The sequence below is a fragment of the Octopus bimaculoides genome, chromosome 18 (assembly GCF_046866305.1).
Source record: "Octopus bimaculoides isolate indiv1 chromosome 18, ASM4686630v1, whole genome shotgun sequence".
NCBI classification, from domain to species: domain Eukaryota; kingdom Metazoa; phylum Mollusca; class Cephalopoda; order Octopoda; family Octopodidae; genus Octopus; species Octopus bimaculoides.
In genome coordinates, this window is record NC_142945.1 from 19,083,481 (window position 1) to 19,105,937 (window position 22,457).

The following is a 22,457-nucleotide window of genomic DNA, read 5'->3' on the forward strand; positions in this document are numbered from 1 at the left end:
CGCAGTCCAATGGCTGAAACAATTAAAGATGCGTGTGTGTGTGTGTGTAAATATATACATATACATATATATATATATATATATATATATATATATAAACACAAACACACATATATATACATGTATACATACATGTGTGTCTGTACGTGTTTGTGTGTAAGCATAGCGAGAAAGAAATTGAAAGCTGTACGTTATATATGTATAAAACTTTATTAGTTTCTCGTAAGAACACATACACATGATTGTCTATAAATATATTTTTTTACTTTGCCTTTAAACATACATACGCGCGCGAGCAACATACAACACACACACACAACACATACACATACACACACACATGTAACTGCTTTCATGTGCGTGCGGCAATTTGTTTTCTTCTTTAAAAACACTGTTGGCAATATTTAGAATCTGTTGATGTTTTGTTGGGATAGACGAGTGTCAAGGGCATAGAAAACGTACGTACATCTTATCTTCGGAACTCTTATACCAGCATCTTGTCCAGCTATGCTAACCATATTCAACAAGTATGTGTGCACACACACACACACACACACACAAACACACACATATGCCCCTCCACCACCACCACCAACAACAACAAGAAGAACACCACCCAAAAACCGCCACTACATCCAGCACCTATTAACTCTTCAGCCACTCTGTTATCTCACTTCCACTTTTAATTCCTATCTTCACAGTGACTATCTCCAACGTCACACAACCCTCTCCCACCACCACCACCACCATCAACTAATAAACCGACCATCATCACCGCTTCCGCCACCGCCACTTTCAACACCACTACCATCTCCGCCTGTGCTTTTGTAAATTATATTAGCTGGATACTTTCACAGACTTTGTTTGCTTTCGCTCATTCATTCAATATACGCTTTTTCTGTTTAAAAAAAAAAAAAGAAAGAAAAGAAAATTTACGTATCTATCATTCACGTACCTCTTCATCTATCTATCTATCTATATCTATCTATCTATCTATATCTATCTATCTATCTATATCTATCTGTCTGTCTGACGGTCTGTCTCTGTCTGTCTGACGGTTTGTCTGACGGTCTCTCTCTCTCTCTCTCTCTCTCTCTCTCTCTCTCTCTCTCTCTCTCTCTCTTCTGTCTTCCCCGTTTTCTTATAGTTATACTTACTCCAAAACGGCTATCCCATGACGACTCGCGCCACTACAAACACTCAAGATGTCTCTTCAAATTTTTAAACAGTACAGTTATCATCACCATTATTGTCATCATCGCAACAACAACTTTTGACCTGGTAAAAAAAAACCCCCCAAAAAAACAAGAAAAAAAAAAACAACTCACCCACATACACAGTCATCGCCATCACTTTTCGCATCATTTAAAAAGACAAAAACAAACTACTAAAAGTCATATGTAATAACAACGGTTGGAGTTTACAGTTACGATTAACAACAGCAGTAGAAATCGTCATTACCATCATTATTGTAACAATAACAACAACACTGTGAATCGGTGCCAAGTGTTTCGGTCGATTGCGTATAACAGGACTTACTCAGAGCTAATCTAGCGTTGCACAACAACCACAGCTACAATAACAGTAAGAACAAGTACTACATCGAATCAACTAGGGAGCTGCTACGTAGTTTGTTCGCCCGATCTGCTAGAAATAGCAGGTACATTTTCTGTAAATTTTCTCAGTTTGGGATGACCTGAGTCTTAAAAAGAAAAAAAAACCCCGAGAAACAGGCCATCACCACAACTACCAACAAGAAATCAGCGTCATTTGGACTTAAAGAGACAGCAAAAGTAGCATAAAACATTTTTTATCGATACTGTACTCATTCCATTACTTTTAAGTAAGAACGTCGGTGGCCACAACACTGATTAATTAAAAAAAATATCAGAGATGTTTTTCCTTTCTCTGGCAGGAATATAATCGATATTCGATAATTACATCGATGATCTGAACTCCCACTTCTCTAAGTTAAAATATTTGATTAGTATTTATTTTATCAATAAACCCGTTCCTCTCTGGACGATTTAATTGATGAACAAAGAACATAAAGAGGAACGTAACTATACACTCCAAAAGAACATTTGAACCAGCATTCACCCGATTCTGCCAAACCATCACCCTTGTCACCACGAATAACAGAATCGATAATCAATATTTTAAATATTTATTTCCAAGACAAGTGAACCGAAAATTTTAGGGAAACGGTATTTGATGGTAACTTTATCATTCTCATACAAAAATGGAAAGCTAAAAAAAAAACAATAAAAAGTTTAATACGGTGGGATTTTGAATGCTGAACGTGTAAAGGGGTTAACTATGACTGTACAGTGATTTTGTCCAACGCTGGAAGAACACTGCAACTCGCTTGACAGAGCAAAATGCTTTAAATTTAAGAATTTGGTGTACAACAAACACAATACTTTCATCGCAACTTTATATTAACAACTTCGGAGGAAGGAAAGACAAAGTCGATCACAACGGAATTTAAACTCAAAAACATAAAGGTACGCTATTAAATACTATAAGGCCTCAAACTTGGGAGGAAAAGCAGTTACATAGACAGTAACACCAAACTCAAATCTTTGATAACTTATTTTATCCAGCGCACAAGAATGAAAGGTAAAGTTAAACTCGGCTGGATTTGAACTTAGAACGGAGAGAGGACTGTAAACTAACTAGGTACCGCAAGGCCTTTGGTCCATCACTGTTACTCTGGACTCTGCTGTTAATCTTAATCATAAAATATCAGCAACTACCGAAACAACATTAACAATAACAAAAGGAAAACAGTAAGAAGAAATAAATTAAGAAGCTATAAAAAAAACATCACCGTTATCAACAAATATTTCCAACTGGCTTCATCACTGCCACCACCGCCACCTATCGGTTCTTCACGACTGCTGTGGTCATCTCATGGGATGCAGAAAAAAAGCGTTACCACCATGGAGGAAATACTGCAACCTCACAGTCACAGCAGTAAGGAAGTTAACTTAATTGTGCTGGGGTCTCCAGGTGTCGGCAAATCAGGTGAGTGAAATCTTTATCTCCTCTTCTTATCCTTGCATCTCTTCCTGCGCCTGCTACTACTTGCCATCGATATGAGGCAACAATGTAGTCATTTGATCTGCTAGAAATAACAGCTAAATCTCCGTCAACACACACACACACACACACACACACACACACACACCTCCATCCCTAATTACTATTAGAAAAGGGATGCTGGATAATACTGGATAATACTGACGAAGGGTTCCCTGCAATTGGAAAAAGACGGGATGGCCGCAACAGGATTGGCTTAGATCTCCTACGACTGCTTTGATGTTTTGAATCAGAGCTAACATTGGGCTTAATAACAACTGCTGCTGCTGCTGCAACTACCTCCAAAAAAAACCCAAACAACCACCACAACAACAACAACAACAGCCACCACTACCTACACCACCTCCATCACCGCCGCCGCCGCCGCCGCCACCACCACCACTATCACTACTACTACTACTACTACTATCAACATGTTTACTTGACACTTTTAGACCAGTTATGGATAACCTGTGGCCGGTAGGGCGTCCTGAATGGCACACCCAGTGAAAAATTAACCTTCAATTTTGTAGGTAGTGTAGTGGGCCTGAATGATGAGCCATGTCTAATGCAATCACTTCTTGAGAAAGGTTTCCCCCATGTCTGTTCTAAACTTTACCTTATCTTGCTAAACGAGCTCAATGAGGACGCCACCTTGTTCTCTGTGCTTGCTTGGCTGCGTCACTAGAAATAGCAGCCAAATCTCACGCAGAAATTATCTCTCACTGCATTAGTTTGTGCTGTGTATATTGTATCGAAATAGAAAGAAGGTAAAAAAAAATGGAAGGTAATGATTTGGAATGTCTTTCATTATACACGAAGGCAGTGCCCCAGCATGGCCACAGTCAAGTAAGTGAAAACATACACAGATAAAACAAATGCATAAAAAGAAAAATCAGAACTTACCAACAACCTTACTTGCTCCTAGTAGTAGTAGTAGTAGTAGTTCACAATACTATCACCACATCATTTGTGCACAACTACTACTATTACTACAACTTCTACTGTTGCTGCTGCTACCATTGCTGCTGCTGCTACCACTACTACTACTACTACTACTACTATTACTACTACTACTACTACTACTACTACTACTACTGCTCAGTCCTGACCTTACTGCCCTCCCTCACACCTGGAACTGACTCTGTGTGAGAATTACACACACACACACACACACAGATAAGGGAGTATCTACATGGTCACTAGGGCTGCTAGAAATAGGCCCCAAGCATCCCTTAAATCACAGGAAAAGGCACATTGGATTGTAGTCCTGGGTTTCCTGCACATAGTATAAGAACAGGACAGAGTGGTCACTGCTGGACTAACTTTGACCATAGGTTCATTCAATAAGAGTTGATCTGAAGAGAAATAACAACAACAACAACAACTATAACAGCTAAAATAACATTACCATCAGTAACTTAGCAGTCTGGCAAAAGAGACTGACAGAATAAATACCAGGCGGCGAGCTGGCAGAAACGTTAGCACGCCGGGCGAAATGCTTAACTGTATTTCGTCTGCCGTTACGTTCTGAGTTCAAATTCCGCCGAGGTTGACTTTGCCTTTCATCCTTTCGGGGTCGATAAATTAAGTACCAGTTACGCACTGGGGTCGATGTAATCGACTTAATCCCTTTGTCTGCCGTTGTTTGTCCCCTCTGTATTTAGCCCTTGTGGGCAATAAAGAAATAAGAATAAATACCAGGTTCATAAAATAAGTACTAGGAGTGATTTGCTTAGCTAAACCCTTCAAGCTGGTGCCCCAGCTGCAGTCCAACAACTGCAACGAATGATAGATAATAAATATAAGCCAATATGTGTAGGCGCAGGAGTGGCTGTGTGGTAAGTAGCTTGCTTACCAGCCACATGGTTCTGGGTTCAGTCCCACTGCATGGCACCTTGGGCAAGTGTCTTCTACTATGGCCTTGGGCCAACCAAAGCCTTGTGAGTGAATTTGGTAGACAGAAACTGAAAGAAGCCCGTTGCATATATGTATATATATATATGTATATGTGTGTGTGTTTGTGTGTCTGTGTTTGTCCCCCCACCATCACTTGACAACCGATGCTGGTGTGTTTATTTCCCCGTAACTTAGTGGTTCAGCAAAAAGAGACCAATAGAATAAGTACTAGGCTTATAAAGAATAAGTCCCGGGGTTGATTTTCTCGACTAAAGGCGCTGCTCCAGCATGGCCACAGTCAAATGGACTGAAACTAGTTAAAGAGAGAGAGAGTAAAAAGAGTATGAGAGGTTCTCCCATGGCAGCAACTGCAGTATAGTTTGTTCTAACAGAACATCCACATTTAAGTGGGGATAAATATTACCTCTCAGTTTAAATACTGCCTCTGTTGCTAATAAATATTTTTTTAAAAAGATCACTGGCTAATTGTGACACCAGCACCTGTTCTAGTACTGTTTTTCTCTATATCGCTGGTGGGGGAGATGAGTCACTGCTATCTCCAGTGGTCAAGCGTTCATCATTGACAAGACCAAGGAAGGCTGAAATCCCATGATCTGGTGATCTCGGCACTGGAGATGGTTGGGATTTATCTCCCTGCTAGTGATATAAACGAGAGTGCATTATGAGAGTGTCTCTCATTGCAACTTATTACAGTATAGTTTGTTCCAACAGAACATCTATGTTTAAGAGGGGATAAATACTCAATACAGTCCAGAGAGAGAAAGAAGGGATGTAAAATAAATTTTGTCCTTAGTACTGGCACTTTATTGACCTCTGGGTTTGAACTCAGAGCACAAAGAACCAGACCAAATATTGTCAGATATTCTGTTCTATCTGATGCTTTGATGAGTGTCAGTTCGCCACCCCCATTTGATTAACAGATATTGATAAAGGATTAGACTGGGGTGGTGGGAGGAGCAGTGGGATTGACTTGTGGAAAAGTGGACATTAAAGCAAAATGATGATGATGATGATGATGATGATGACAATGGTGATGATGATGATGACAATGATGAATATGATGATGATGGCAATGATGACGATGATAATAACGACAACAATGATGATGACAACAACAATGATGATGATGATGATGGTGATGGTGATGACGACGATGACGACGACGACAATGATGATGATGATGATAATGATAATTCTGCAGCTGGTAATGATGATAACAATGATCATAGCAAAGATGATGATGATGATGATGATGATTCTACTATCTGCACAAGCAATGTTCCCTCTAATTTTTTTTTTGTTTTTTTTGTACCTTCAAATTTTGTCTTGCTTTGCAAAATATGTATACATCCAAAGACAAAAAAACAAAAACAAACAAACAAAAGTTATATCATCTTGAAAATCCTGTGTGCACATATTTCTTTTTTTCTTTTGTGTACTAGTTGTGAAACATGTGCAAATGTACTGTTTTGTAGGGAACATTGGGCAGAAGGCCAGAAATCTGGGAGTAGGGGGTGCTAGACAATTAGATTGACTCTACTTCTACTACTACTAATACTACTACTACAGTTATTCCAACATCATCATTCTTATATCTACCCCCACCGACTAACAAGCCCTTAGCTGACCCACCTCAGCTTTTGAACAACCAATTAAAAACTACAACAACTACTGCAGTGATTCCTTCTTCTTCTTTTTCTTCTTCTTCTACTACTACTACTACTACTGCTGTTATTCTACTACTACTGCTATTCTACTACAGTTACTACTGTAAATGTGGAGGTGCAATGGCCCAATGGTTAGGGCAGTGGACTCGCGGTCATAGGATTGCGGTTTCGATTCCCAGACCGGGCGTTGTGAATGTTTATTGAGCGAAAACACCTAAAGTCCACGAGGCTCCGGCAGGGGATGGTGGCGAACCCTGCTGTACTCTTCCACCACAACTTTCTCTCACTCTTACTTCCTGTTTCTGTTGTGCCTGTAATTCAAAGGGTCAGCCTTGTCACACTGTGTCACGCTGAATAGCCCCCGAGAACTACGTTAAGGGTACACGTGTCTGTGGAGTGCTCAGCCACTTGCACGTTAATTTCACGAGCAAGCTGTTCCGTTGATCGGATCAACTGGAACCCTTGTCATCGTAAGCGATGGAGTGCCAACAGCAACAACTACTGTAAATATTACTCCAACTACTACTACTTCAGCTCCTGCTTCATTAAGGTGGGGGGGGGCCCTCTTTGTGAAAGTAACCCTTATCAACTGCAAGAATATTTATTGCATAACAATAGGTCAGACCTGGTAGTGTAGACTTATTAGCAAAAGCATTCTATATTCAATATGTCGACAACACTTTTGTTTTTATCAAACACTAAGGCATCATTTGAGGGAGATTTGGCTACGACGTCTTGTAAGTCATGAGTCCACATAAAGGCTCCATCATTCAGTTGATCTACAAAAAAGTTCTATGTCAATATACACTCCATACAATACCAATATACACCTCTTTTGATACTAATATCTTCAATACAGGCATAGGAGTGGCTGTGTTGTAAGTAGCTTGCTTATCAACCACATGGCTCCGGGTTCAGTCCCACTGCGTGGCATCTTGGGCATGTGTCTATAGCCTCGGGCCGACCAAAGCCTTGTGAGTGGATTTGGTAGACAGAAACTGAAAGAAGCCTGTCGTATATATGCATATGTATATATGTATGTGTGTGTGTATATGTTTGTGTGTCTGTGTTTGACCCCCCCAACATCGCTTGACAACCGATGCTGGTGTGTTTATGTCCCTGTAATTTAGCGGTTCGGCAAAAGAGACCGATAGAATAAGTACTAGGCTTACAAAGAATAAGTCCTGAGGTCGATTTGCTCGACTAAAGGTGGTGCTCCAGCATGGCCACAGTCAAATGACTGAAACAAGTAAAAGAGTAAATACAAATATATACATTATTCAGCACCAGTATCCATATCATTCAGTATCAGTATACACTCAGTACTATGCCATTATACACACATTTCAAAGCCAATATACACACCATTTGTTACAATGAATAACTGCATTCAACACTAATATACATATCTTTAGATTTCAATGAATCTCACTACATACACGCATACATATATGCATACATACACACAAATGTACATGCATATTCTTACTGCTGTTGTTGTTGTTATTTTTTTTATTCCTATACAAGAATGTTGACTGTGACTTTGAAGTTTCAGCCTGCTAAGCCATCATTGGCGATTCAATGATGGCTTAGCTGGTCAGAACTCTGACAATGGCTTTTCTTGTGTAAGAATAATAAACTTGTACCCCACAAAAGTATAGAGTAATCCATCAGATTAGTGTAAAATTGTTTTTATTATAACTGAATATAAAAGCAATCAGCAATCATACAGGGTTCGGTGAATATACTGTTGTCTAAATTACACAAAAATGAAAATAACACTGGCATTTCATTTTAACAGATATATCAACCAAAATTACATAAAAATATCTTGAAATACTAAAGAGTAAATTTATTCAATAAAATCGCCATTCACTTCAACCATGAATCTCCTGCAACGCTTCTGGATGGTCTCCTTGTCTAAGTTGTTGAATGCTGCCATAATCCTTGCCTTCAGTTCATCTTGTGGCAAACGTGAAAAAACAAGCTTGGACAGGAGACAGACAAGAATCTGTCTTCTTTGTCCAGCTACAACAGAGAGAAAGAAAGAAACACATTTTATTGAGGTCTTCACTGGTACATTCCACCAGTATTCCTTTTTATCATGAGTCGCTATGGCTTCTACCATATTGTGGGTTCTTATTTCTTTGTCTTTGGGATTATCGTTCCTTACAGAATTTCATTATAGAGTGTCCTAGCTACAATGTCATGTCTCATTAGTAGATAATACCGTGATGACATTTTCGGAAAACTGCTTATGATGTGGGGGATATTTTCAGTGTGCACTCAGTTGTCACACTTTACGGCTTTATGTATGTATGTATGTATGTATGTAGGTATGTATATATGTAGGTATGTATATATGTATGTGTATGTACACACACACACACACACATATATATATAGATATAAATAAACATAAATATATATATAAATATATAAACATACATAAATATACATATATATAATTATAAATATATAAATATGAATAAATATAAATATATATACATAATTATAAATATATATATATATATATATATATATATAGAGAGAGAGAGAGAGAGAGAGAGAGACAGACAGACAGACAAACAGACTAAGTGTTTATGGATGACAAAAGATTTGTCCACAGAATGCTAAAGTCCACTTAGTGGAATGGAAATAGCAAGTATAAAGTTTAAAATTAACTAAAATAAATGTTCATGGCAAAATTCTAGGAAGAACATATGCACACATGCATGCGCACACACACACGCGCGCACGCACACACACACACTCTACACACACATGCACACATTTACACACTAACATATATATATATATATATATATAGATAGATAGATAGATAGATATACATGTATGTATATGAATATGCATGTGTGTGTGTGTGTATCATCATCATCATCATTTAACGTCCGCTTTCCATGTTGGTAGGGGTTGGACGGTTTGACAGAAGACTGCACCAGGCTTCACTGTCTGTTTCGGCAGGACTTTTACAGCTGGATGCCCTTCCTAACACCAATCACCTTACAGAGTGGACTGTGTATATATCTATATCTATATCTATCTATATATATATATATATATATATATATATATATATATATATATGTATGCATATGTATACTTCATTTTGGGATTTGGTTTGCAAGATTCTTTATGTGAGTTCATGTGTTGAAGCATGTTTTGTTGTGTCTGGGGAGAGTCATTCTCTTTTAGTGCCTTATTATTTAACACACACACACACCAGTAAAGTTTCCACTCATTTACTTATTATATAGTCATTAAACTGTGGCCATGCTGGGGCACTACCTTGAAGAATTTTTAGTCAAATGAATTAACCCCAGTAATTATTTTCTTACTTTTATAAGCCTGATATTTATTCTATCGATCTCTTTTGCTGAATTACTAAGTAATGAAAACGTAAGCACACTAGCAGCAGTTGTCAAGTAGTGGTGGGGGACAAAGACAGACACAAAGACACATAAATATATAGATATATAAACACAATAGGCTTGTTTCAGTTTCCGTCTACCAAATCCACTCACAAGTCTTTGGTTGGCCCAAGGCTATAGTAGAAGACACTTGCCCAAGGTGCCACATAGTGGGACTGAACTCATGACCATGTGGTTGGGAAGCAAGATTCTCACCACAAAGCTATGACTGTGTCTATGTAATTAAATTTTCTCCTTTCCTTAAAAAATATATATTTAAAACAAAAACACTGTACCAATTCACAGAATTACTTTGAGTGAATTATTTTTCTAATCAATCACTGTTTACTATTGTATTTTGCAGTACTTGGGGACTCAAGTGCTCCCTTACCAATTCGCCCCCTTATTTCTTTGTTGCCCACAAGAGGCTAAACATAGAGGGGACAAACAATGACAGACAAAGGGATTAAGTCGATTATATCAATCTCAGTGCGTAACTGGTACTTAATTTATCGACCCCGAAAGGATGAAAGGCAAAGTCGACCTCAGCGGACTTTGAACTCAGAATGTAACGGCAGACGAAATACCTGTAAATCTTTCGCCCGGCGTGCTAACGTTTCTGCCAGCTCGCCGCCAATTCGCCCCCTTACCACATCATTTCTTTCATGTAGATTTCTCTTGTGTGGTGCTGTTGAGCGTGCCCACAGGCTTAATTTATCACATAGATGTAGTTCCTATATCTGCTGATTGCTCAGTATGGTAGTGGCAGTGCCAACTGACTCAAAGTAGAGTATATCCACTGAGAGCTTTTTGATGCCTTCAAAAATCATATACCCACCACCCACTTTTCCATGACAAGTTTAGGCCTGGAATCTTTCAAACCGATGCATGACATGTCACTTAGTCGAATTAGCCCTTCATTTATTCCTCAAATGTTTTGTCATCAATGTTGCGCTTCCCTGTATCACATGTTTCAACTTAACTGTACCATATATACAAACTATGTCATTTAAATCCCAAGCAATGCTGGGCATCTCTGCTAGTCTTTTATAATATTATGTTAACCAATCTACTTTGCTTGCTTGAAAGAATTTGTATGTCACTGATGTTAACCATTGATGTGACCATATTAATAGTTCTTCATTGCATCCAGTTTCTTCGTATTATATATGAAGTAGATATGTCATATACATGTTAGATGGGATGGTAGGCTCTTGAGGAAGTAGATAATTCCCTTGTTTTTTATTTAGGTTATTTAGTGAACTTAATTTACCATCTATGATACTTAATAAGTATGCATCCAATTTCTGGTTCAAATATACTAATAAAGTACTTAAATACTAAGACTCGATTAAAATTTATTCCCTCAACAAATATGTGATCATGAGTCAATTATAAGAAAGCATTAATTACTGGTTTCGAATTTTGGCACAAGGCCAGTAATTTTGGGGGAGGGAGTTTAATCACTTACATCAACCCCAGTACTCAACTGGTACTTATTTTATCCACCCCGAAAGGTTGAAAGGCAAAGCTGACCTTGGCAAAATTTGAACTCAGAACATAAGGACAAACAAAATGCCACTATGCATTTAGCCCGCATGCTAACAACTCTGCCAGCTCACTGCCTGAAAGCATTAACTATTAATGTCATCACAAGATTGGTGAGCTGACAAGAATCATCATAGCTTTGGAATAAATGCATTGCAGCATTTCTCCCAAACTTGTACTATCTAAGTTCAAATCCAGTTGTGGTCAACTTTGCTTTTCATCTTTTTAGGGTTAATAAAATAAAGTACTTATCAGGTACAGGGGTCGATGGTATCAGTTCCTCCATCTCCCTTCAACATTACAGGCTTTGTGACTAAATCAGAAAGTTTTATTATTATCATCAACGCATGCCAGTGATTGGAAGAAAGAGTACTGCATCAGATAAAAACACATATTTAGTTCGTCTCCATCTCTCTCACTCTTTTTATACAACATCTCTGTTTTTCTCTCCCTTTTCTCTCCCCCTTTCTCTCTCACTTTTTTTTGTTTTCTCTCAATCTCTTTATTTCTTTCCTTCTCTATTTGTTTTCCTGTCAACATACATATAAAGAGTCAGGTTATTTGTATAACTTCAAGCACTTTGTCTGTGTAAACAGTGCAATTAAGTATTTGACAGATGCCTGGAGTAGTAGAACCACCTCAGTTGGATTTCCCCTCTTTCGATGGGGATTTTTCAATTTTATGATTTGGAACTTCATTTGTTGAATATAGAAATATATAAACACACATACACACAGAGACACACACACACATGTACTGTACAAACAAGAAAGTAATATTTAGAACACTGTATAGCTGTGAAAATAGCAGAAAGATTGGCTATTATTACTCTTATAAGATGAAAAAAGTTTTCAACAGTTTGCTTACATATATATGTGAGTGTATAGTTTATATATATATATATATGAATGAATGCATGAATATATCTATGTATGTACACATATATATGTATGTGTATATAAATACACACACACACACAGATATATATATATATATATATATGTGTGTGTGTATATATATATATATGTGTGTGTGTGTGTATGTATGTATGTGTATATATTTATATGAACATTAGCTGAATATCCTGACATTGCCAGGTAAATTTTGCAATAGAATGTCTTAATGGACTTTCAGAATAGCACTCCCACATAAGTTGGGATTTCTCTGCTTTAACAATGATTTCTCAATTTGATTTTTTATCACTTCCTTGGGGGAAAATTTTTAATGAAAAAATATATTAGGAAACTTATGAATCCCGCCCTCACTTCTGCACTGATTTTGTCCAATTTTGGAAAATTATGAATTTTTTTCAGATACTCCTCCCCCACTCAGAACCGATTTTGGCTAATGATTTTTTTTCAAAAATGAGAGGAGAAGCCTTTAAAAAATTTTGAAAATTGGCGAAGACCATTACAATTCCCACTTCTTTCATTTTCAAAAAGAAAATCAAATTTAATTTGAAAACAATAGTGAATTTTTTTTTTATGTTTTCATTAATCTTGCCACGCAGCTCACGTGAAATTCTAAAATTTGGGCTTTCTTTTGAAATTTTTTTTAATCATAGTTTTAAAATATGGACAGTCTGAATCTGCAATTTATTTCTGTTTATAATTTCGAAATAATTTTCAGAGAAAAAGCTGTGTGATTTAACAGAGTTTTTAGCTGTTGTTTGTAGCAAATCCTTCGGGTACCTTTGCTCATTTTTTTGTCACTCTGACATGTACTGATATTTTTCAATATTTTTCTCCCTATAAACACATTTTATGGAATGATGATGCAGTGGTCCATTGCTAGGATTGAAGCGAAACAAAAATATTTGTAATTTAAATGTTTAACCCCCATCTTGCACTAAGCAAGTTCACGTGTGTGTGTGTGTGTGTAAGAAAAAAGCTTTTAGTAACAGAAAAATATGCTATTAAAATAAATTATCTTTTACATACTTTTTTAAAACACTCTTGTCACCCTAATGAAATTCCTTACACACATTCATACACACACATTGACAAACACATACAGACTCAGCAAGAACAATATACTTTTATAGAGAGTGAGAAAGTTTACCATGAGAAAATGAATGAGATAGACAGCTTGCTTCCCAATGCACGACACCTTGGGCAAGTGCCTTCTACTATCGCCTCAGGTTGACCAAAGCTTTGTGAGTGGACTTGGTAGACAGAAACTGAAAAAAGCCTGTCACACACACACACACACACACACACACACACACACACACACACACACATATTGACAAACACAAATAAACACTCAGCAAGAGTAATATACTTTTATAGAGAGTGAGAAAGTTTACAATGAGAAAACGAATGATAGACAGCTTGTTTCCCTACCATGTGGTTTCGGGTTCAGTCCCTCGGCATGGCACCTTGGGCAGGTGTCTTCTACTATAGCCTTGGGTTGACCAAAGTCTTGTGAATGGATTTGGTAGACGGAAACTGAAAGAACCTTGTCCTATATGTGTGTGTCTGTGCTTGTCCCCGCCACCATCGCTTGACAACCGATGTTGATGTGGTTACGCCCCTGTGACTTAGCAGTTTAGCAAAAGATAGTGATAGGATAAATAGTAGGCTAACAAAGAATAAGTCCTGGGGTTGATTTGTTCAACAAAAAGTGGTGCTCCAGCATGGCCACAGTCAAATAACTGAAACAAGGAAAAGAGTAAAAGAATATATATATACATCATCATCATCATCATCATCGTTTAACGTCCGCTTTCCATGCTAGCATGGGTTGGACGATTTGACTGAGGACTGGTGAAACCGGATGGCAACACCAGACTCCAATCTAATTTGGCAGAGTTTCTACAGCTGGATGCCCTTCCTAACGCCAACCACTCAGAGAGTGTAGTGGGTGCTTTTACATGTCACCTGCACGAAGGCCATGAAGAATAATAATAAATGGAGCAAAACGCATATAATCAATAAGTTCCTTTAATTGAGTGTATGTGTGTGTATATATACACACACACACACACACACACACACACACATATATACATAGTTCAAATTTACAGAAAAACAAAAGATGAAGACAGGTGTAGGAACAACAGGAGTATTTGTATATGTATATATATATATTTATATATATATATATATATATATATATATATGTATGTATGTATAAACATAATTAAGGGATTAAATTGATAAACCTTTACCCTTTTAATTGTATATATATATGTATATATAAAGAGAGAGAGAGAGATCTGTCCCTGTCACAAATTTTGAAATTTTTAAGATTAAGTGAACATTTTCAAATTTGGTATATTGATGTACTTTTTCAGGCAGGATCTGAGTTTGTGATTCATTAATTCTGGAAAAAAAGTGTTAGAAAAATAATACAGATGTTCAAAGTTTGATCATATTTACCTTGTCAGAAAACAGGATTTGTCATAGCTGTCATAAAACTGAGAGTAAACATTAAAAGAAGTTTTAAATAAAATGAAAGTAATGCCTGAGAGTTAATACATATAGAAAGAGAGAGGAAGAGAGAGAGAGAGTGGCAAAGATGGTGACAAATAGAGAGTGTGAGATTTGTAGAGCTAAAAGTGGAATTGTCTCTCATAGAAAATTATATTATTATTATTATTATTATTATTACTACTATATATATATATATATATATATATATATATACAGAGAGAGAGAGAGAGAGAGAAACAAGCCTAGTTTAAGCGTTACTTAAGACTATGCGCTTCCTCGTTAAATCCAAGAAGTGAAGTGAAAATGGAAAACCGAAATGACGAATTGATATTTTTTTTCCGTATATATAAAAAATTGAAAACAAAAAAAAAACATTGACTATAAAAAGTACTAAGCTAAAACTGTGAAAATCATGAGTGCAATTAAGTATTTATATCCTGTCTATCATAGTTCACCAAATAAGAATGTTGTTATTGTTATATTATCTTAGATGCTTAAATAACACAATATAGATTTCTAATTATGGTTTCAAATTTTGGCACAAGGCTAGCAGGTTTAGGGGAGATGGGTAGGTTGATTACATCGGCCCCATAGCTTTGCTGGTATTCATTTTATCGATTCCGGAAGGATAAAAGGCAAAGTCAACCGCTTCAGAATTTGAACTCTGAACGTGATAACGGGCGAAATGCCGCTAAGCAATTTGCCCGACGCGCTACCGATTCTGCCAGTTCACTACCTTATAAACTTCTAATATTGACATAAGGTGAAACATTTTGGTAGGAGGGTATAGCCGATTATATCGACCTCAATACTTGACTGACACTTTATTTTATTGACTCCTGAGGGAAGGTCAGATATGAGGGCATGCGTCGTTTCACCGTGTCGCTGCTTCCACCATTTGTTGGTGTCTGCTCAAGTCGTCTAAGGCGACCCTCCGAGTAGTGTCCCAGTCAGTTCCCATCGTCGTGAAATACTTGCTAATCTGCTGTGACCATAAGGCATGTGGCCGACCAACGCGAGCTGTCATCCCAGCTGGATCTTCAGAGAAGAGAACATGGTACGCATAATCTAACTTGGAAAACCGAGCAACATGACCAAACAATTTAAGCTGACGTTCCCGAATCATGCAAGGAATAAGACGCACCTCAGTTTTTGAATATAGTCGTTGGTTGGATACGAAATCTGACGAATGGTAAGATATAATCCTGCGAAGCATCCTGGCACCAAAGGAGTTCAACCGGCTCTTAAGGGCTCTGGACAGTGTCCAACTCTCGTAACAGTAGAGCAGCGTAGAGTGGACCAGAGACCTGAAGCCCTGAACTTTTGTCCTCCTGCTCAGATATCGGCAGCGTCAATGTAGGTCAAAGTTGACTGATAAGATTTGAACTCAGAATACAAAGAACTATACCAAATACCACAAGACTTTTTTCTGGCATTCTAATTGTTTTTTCTTCTTTTCTTTTTTCTTTTTTTTGTGTCATTCTTTTTAAATAGGGATCCACTTTTAGAGGGAAAAGTATGTATACGTGTGAGTGAGTAATAAAAGGCGTACGTATAGTGTGCTGGCAGAAATATAAGGTATTAGAAATAGATAGATAATATTGTTGTGACTGTTGTATACTCCAGCACTCCATAGTGTCACTTTATCTCCCCTCAGAGCAGTGACATATTTAGAGTGCGGGCCCCCACAAGCTTATACACGTTTATAGAGCTGACCCAAAAGTACGGCCTCTATAAAAGCGTTGCCAAAGACGGACCATCCCATCGTCTTCTAACCATGCTACTGTCTCAGAGCATCACCTTTGGACGAGGATATGGAATCTACTCTACTATGTCAATGAATGCATGTTGGCACAGACTGGAAGTCTTAAATTAATTATGATATTTCACTTAATCCAATCTGGACTGATGGCATGCAACGTTGACTTTGGTGGGATTTGAACTAAGGTCGTAAAAGAGCCGGAACAAATAACGTAAGAGTTTTGTCCAACGCTCTAACAGTTTTTCCAATGATTTTTCATTCCAACAGGATATATGAATAATAACAGGATATAAATGTTTTATTGTTGTTCTAAAAAAAAAAAATGGGATTTTCCAAACATTGCCTCTGTTTATCAAATCTGAAACTGAAATAGTAGTAGTGGTAAACCATGTAGCTGGGGAGCAAGCTTCTTACCATTTATATGTGTCAAGAAAGAATCTATATAGGCGCAGGAGTGGCTGTGTGGTAAGTAGCTTGCTTACCAACCACATGGTTCCGGGTTCAGTCCCACTGCGTGGCACCTTGGGCAAGTGTCTTCTACTATAGCCTCGGGCCGACCAAAGCCTTGTGAGTGGATTTGGTAGACGGAAACTGAAAGAAGCCCGTCGTATATATTTATATATATATATATATATGTGTCTGTGTTTGTCCCCCCACCATCGCTTGACAACCGATGCTGGTGCGTTTACGTCCCCGTAACTTAATGGTTCGGCAAAAAGAGACCGATAGAATAAGTACTAGGCTTACAAAGAATAAGTCCTGGGGTCGATTTTCTCGACTAAAGGTGGTGCTCCAGCATGGCCGCAGTCAAATGACTGAAACAAGTAAAAGAGTAAAAGAGTATACATTTATCGGGAGTCTATTTTTACGCACGCGCGCACGTACATACATACACACATACAAACAAACACACACACACACACACACAATCACAAATGCATGCCTACATATATCGTTTGTCCGCCCATATAGACGATAACTATAACATCGCTATGTTCAGTAGTAATTATAACATCACTACGTCCGGTAGTGGTTGACACGTTCATATTTTGCCAATACTCCGGCTTCTCCGCACTTTCTCCAGTTCCCTCTTCTGTTCAGCGCGTGTGTTCGTGGCACTCTTAGACGCAAATACATCTCTCCTTAAAATTGCACCATATAGGCTCTTTAAGAAGCATGGGTTTCTCATGACTGGATTAAAGCTAAAGTCTTTTAGAGAAAGCCCGATGGTATCTTGTTCAGGCCACTGACCGAAGATTTTCACCTTCTTTAGAACTCGCCGCATAAAAGATATTTCGGAAGTCGTTCCAACAATCAACCTTTCTAACAATGTGACCAGACCAGCACGGCTGGGCACCGTACAGGAGAGTGTAGGTACTGGGCGAGCAACATTACGCCATTCAGAACCTCAGTATTTGTGACTTCGTCCTGCTAACGAAGGCGCAGCATTTTGCGCAGGTAGTCCAAATGGATGCAATTAAACTTCTTGGCACGCCAGCTGTAAACAGTCTGCATCACACTAGTATGTAGCAAAGTTGGCAGAACAACGGCTCTTTAATTTGATTTCAAGGCCGAGACCTTTCCTCACCCAGACGTTCTTGCGAAGCCTACTGTCATAGCAAACACACACACACACACACAGTATGCATGCATGTATGTATGTAACACATCAGTGGTGTTAGCTGCATGCATGCAATAATTTCCTAAGATATACAAATGAATGTGTACAACAAATCTTATGGCAATGAAGATCTTCAATTTTATGAAATACAGCTGGAAAGATAGAAAGAGGGTAAATACACGTTATGTATACTCTACTTCAATTATATCGTCTAAAATTTTAAAATTAAATGCTTTGGGTACGTACAAAGAGTCACGCCTCATATGTGTGTGTGTGCGTGTGTATAGTGCATGTGTGTGTGTGCTTGTCTGTGTGTATATATGTGTGTGTGTATATGTGTGTATGTATGTATGTATATATATACATACATATATATACACACACATACATACATATATATATATATGTATATATATATATATATATATATGTATATATATATATATGTGTGTGTGTGTGTGTGTATTTATAGATTTATACCAAAATTTGGTAAAAATATTGTATCTGTTATCAAACGTAGCAAAATACTCACATGTGAGTTTTTGTATGTATATCGATTTAAATAAGAGCTAAAATCTGATCTATTGTAAAGACTTTATTATGACCTATGATCATTTCGATGCAATATCCAGATCGATTCATGCATATTATAAAATATGGAATATTGTATCTCTTCAGGGTCGGATCAATTCAAAGCAGACAATAAAAATAGACAACATTCATAGACAACATTCATAGTTGCCCTATAATTACACGTAAATAAACAAGTTGAAAAGATATGATACATAATGAAACTGTATAGCATATCGGTATTGAAACCGTTAGAAGACAAAGTAAATGAGAATTGATGCTAATTTATGATGTTATCCTATGAAGTTAGATAACGAACCAGTACGGAACGCTGTACCTTTAAAAAAAAATGCCCGTTGGACTTATGAAAGTAAATAAAAAACTCAGACCGAAGGAAAAAAAACCCGTTAGATATTAAAATATTTAGCGTATTAATATTATTGATGATGATATATAAAAGTCACTTTCTGTAAAGCCGTATATTCATTATTTGATGCTAAAATAGTATTTTTAATAATGTAAAAATATCTAATGCTGCCAAATAAAAGTAATACAATCAGATGATGAAATTAAAATTTTAGTGCGGGTTTTAATCATTAATTCTTCGTTGGCAGTTCACAGTATTAGGCAGGTTGCGTAAGAGAAGAATTTTCACACTAATATTTATTTGAATCTTCGTATATTTTCATTAACCTGTATTTTTATATTTACATGTGTGTACAAAAATTTGATTTGATGGGACAACATTCATGGGATAACGAACGAAATAAAAAATAGTTTGTAAATACAACATACTAGGTAATGTTATGAAAGTAGTTCATAGTTATTGAAGATGGAAAAAGTAGTAAGAGTTAGTCTATTACATGTCAGTGATATGTATATGAATCGACATTACAACACAAAGTCGGTACCGTTTGTCGAACACGGCTCAGCATGATAAGAAAAAGTAAAAGACGGTGTGAGACCAACTCAATGAGAAAAATGATGTAACTCTGTGTGGATTGTTGGATGGCTCTTTAGCCTGAGGTTGAATTCACTGACTTTTAATAACTAGAAGCAAAAATTTCCAGAACCTTCGATCAAACTGTTTTGCAGAAAAACTTGTGCGCTTCATTTGAAGTTCACTGTATCAACCGTAAGAAGTTAGCCAATGCTGATTAGCTGAGACACAGGCATCAATGCCTTTTATGGCAGTATGGTGGGTTGTGGTTCTAAACTTGGAAAATTTGAGAGCGATGGGCTTTCTAATTTCCTTGTTCTATAATTAATCAACGTATTATTTAGAAGGAATTGTTAGAAAATGTGATTTGCTGAAGGTCATTATAAATTTTTATCATTTTCAATTCAAATTGCATTTGAACAGCTGAGTCAGATCATAAGTGGACAGCGTTTAGAAACCAATTTCCAAATGCTGAAAGCATTTGGAATTAATAAATAAAATATTAGAACAGATATTTTTTGTATGCTCCAGCATGGCCACTGTCTGAAACAAGTAAAAGAAAGTAAAAGAACAATTAAAATTAAATATGTAATATTGAAGCGTGAAACATTTTCTTGAATTCTTAAAGATTCTCTTACAATATTCTGTAAAATATGATTTTCATGCCTAACTCAATTACAATTTTCTTGGTGATTATCTCATCACTTTTTCAGCAAGTATAATGAAGTCTATGCTTTGATGAGGAGGTTTAATAATCCTTTCTACTATAGGGAGGGGACTAGTCGATTACATCGACCCCATTACACAACTGGTACTTAATTTATCGACCCCCGGAAGAATGAAAGGCAAAGTCAACCTCGGTGGAATTTGAACTGAGAACGTAACGACGGGCGAAACACTGCTAAGTATTTCGTCCAGTGTGCCAACGATTCTGTCAGTTTGCCGCCTTCAGAGGATTTAACAATGCCTAAGCATCTTCCAAAGTTGTCTCCTGAATGATTGAAATATTAGTCATTGGCTAATACTGCTTTTTTTCCTGGCTAATCATTTCAAATTAGTCATTAATGGTTACTTCATTATATATGACAGCGATAACTTGATTTTTTTTAAATAGCTTTGAAAACGTCAAAGGGTAATTTATAACCTATATCTATGACACTTCTAAAAATAACCCGCGGCATCTGTATTTGTTCTTTCTCGCACCCAGTCCCGTTTCCTTACTGAGATTCTGTTTTTCCCGATCGTTTCACTGGCCACTCCTTAGAGTCCAATCTCTCCTCATTTCCAGCTGAAGATTAGAAAACCCACTGCTTATAGTCTGCTTGTTACATTTCTCATACACAGTCTGCTGTACACGAAAATATTTTCGGCTTACCTGTACAAGTGCTCCCCGCCACCGCCGCCACCACCACGATTTTGTTTCCTCATAACTTTCAGAAAAATTGATATTTTTTTAATAAAATTCCCTACAAATATATTTTGCTGATTATATCAGAATTTGTGAAAAATTTTTCGAGTTTGTGGGGAGGAGTTTCTGATAATTCGCCCGAGTCGAACTTGTTTCCTTATAACTTTCAGAAAAATGGGTATATTTTTTTGAAATTTTCTACAATATACCTTTGAGATGGCATAGATTAAGACTAAAGCGGAATTTAATGCGATAAGAAAACTAAAAATTGGTGACGAGCTCTTTTTTTTTCTTTTTTTTTCTTTTTTTTTTTTTGTGCTCGCGCACCAAAAATTGATGGGTGAGCACATCATTTTTCAAAAATTTCAGATTTCATTTTGTAGTTATCTTTTATCTTTTAATCGTTTCACTCATTAGACTGCGATCATGCTGGAGTACCGCCTCGAAGAGTTTTTTGTCAAACGAATCGACTCTACTACTTTCTTTTTTAAGCCTGGTACTTATTCTGTTGGACGTAAACAAACCAACACCGATTCTCAAGTGGTGGTAGGACACACATATACACACACACATATATAAACGACAGGTTTCTTTCAGTTTCCGTCTCCCAAATCCACTCACAAAGATTTGGTCGACCCTAGGCTATAGTAGAAAACACTTGCCCAAGGTGCCACGCAGTGTGACTGAACCCAGAACCATGTGGTTGGAAAGAAAGCTTCTAGCTTGTTACCACACAGCCATGCCTGTATATGTGATGTGTGTGTGTGTGTAATGTTTGTCGCCTCTTCAACATGGCTGCTCCGTTCGAAAGGACGTTACTGCGAGATTTTAAGACTAGCTTATTTCATTATATATATGTAACGGTTGTTATGGTAGTTGTGACGATATGCATTATAATATATATTGGAGTTGGCAGTTAACGATTGTAACGAGTGTTGCTGTTGCAGATGTGCAAAATAGAAGAAGAACAGTGATCAAAGCTGATGTTGACTCCAATTTCTTATTTACCGTTACTTCATATAATGTCATACCCCGACGGGTAGGCTAGTGTAATAAGATAACACTTCGT

At 37.2% G+C, this 22,457-nt stretch overlaps 1 protein-coding gene across 1 annotated transcript in view; it reads left to right on the forward strand.

Moving 5' to 3' along the window:
- The first annotated feature begins 334 nt into the window (after positions 1 to 334).
- The window catches only part of LOC106869608 (ras-related and estrogen-regulated growth inhibitor), a 79,591-nt gene continuing 57,468 nt past the window's right edge, over positions 335 to 22,457 (forward strand). The window contains exon 1 of the mRNA XM_014915416.3: positions 335 to 3,030. Within this exon, the coding sequence (XP_014770902.1) occupies positions 2,922 to 3,030 (109 nt within the window). The 5' untranslated portion in view covers positions 335 to 2,921. The remainder of the gene's footprint in view (positions 3,031 to 22,457) is intronic.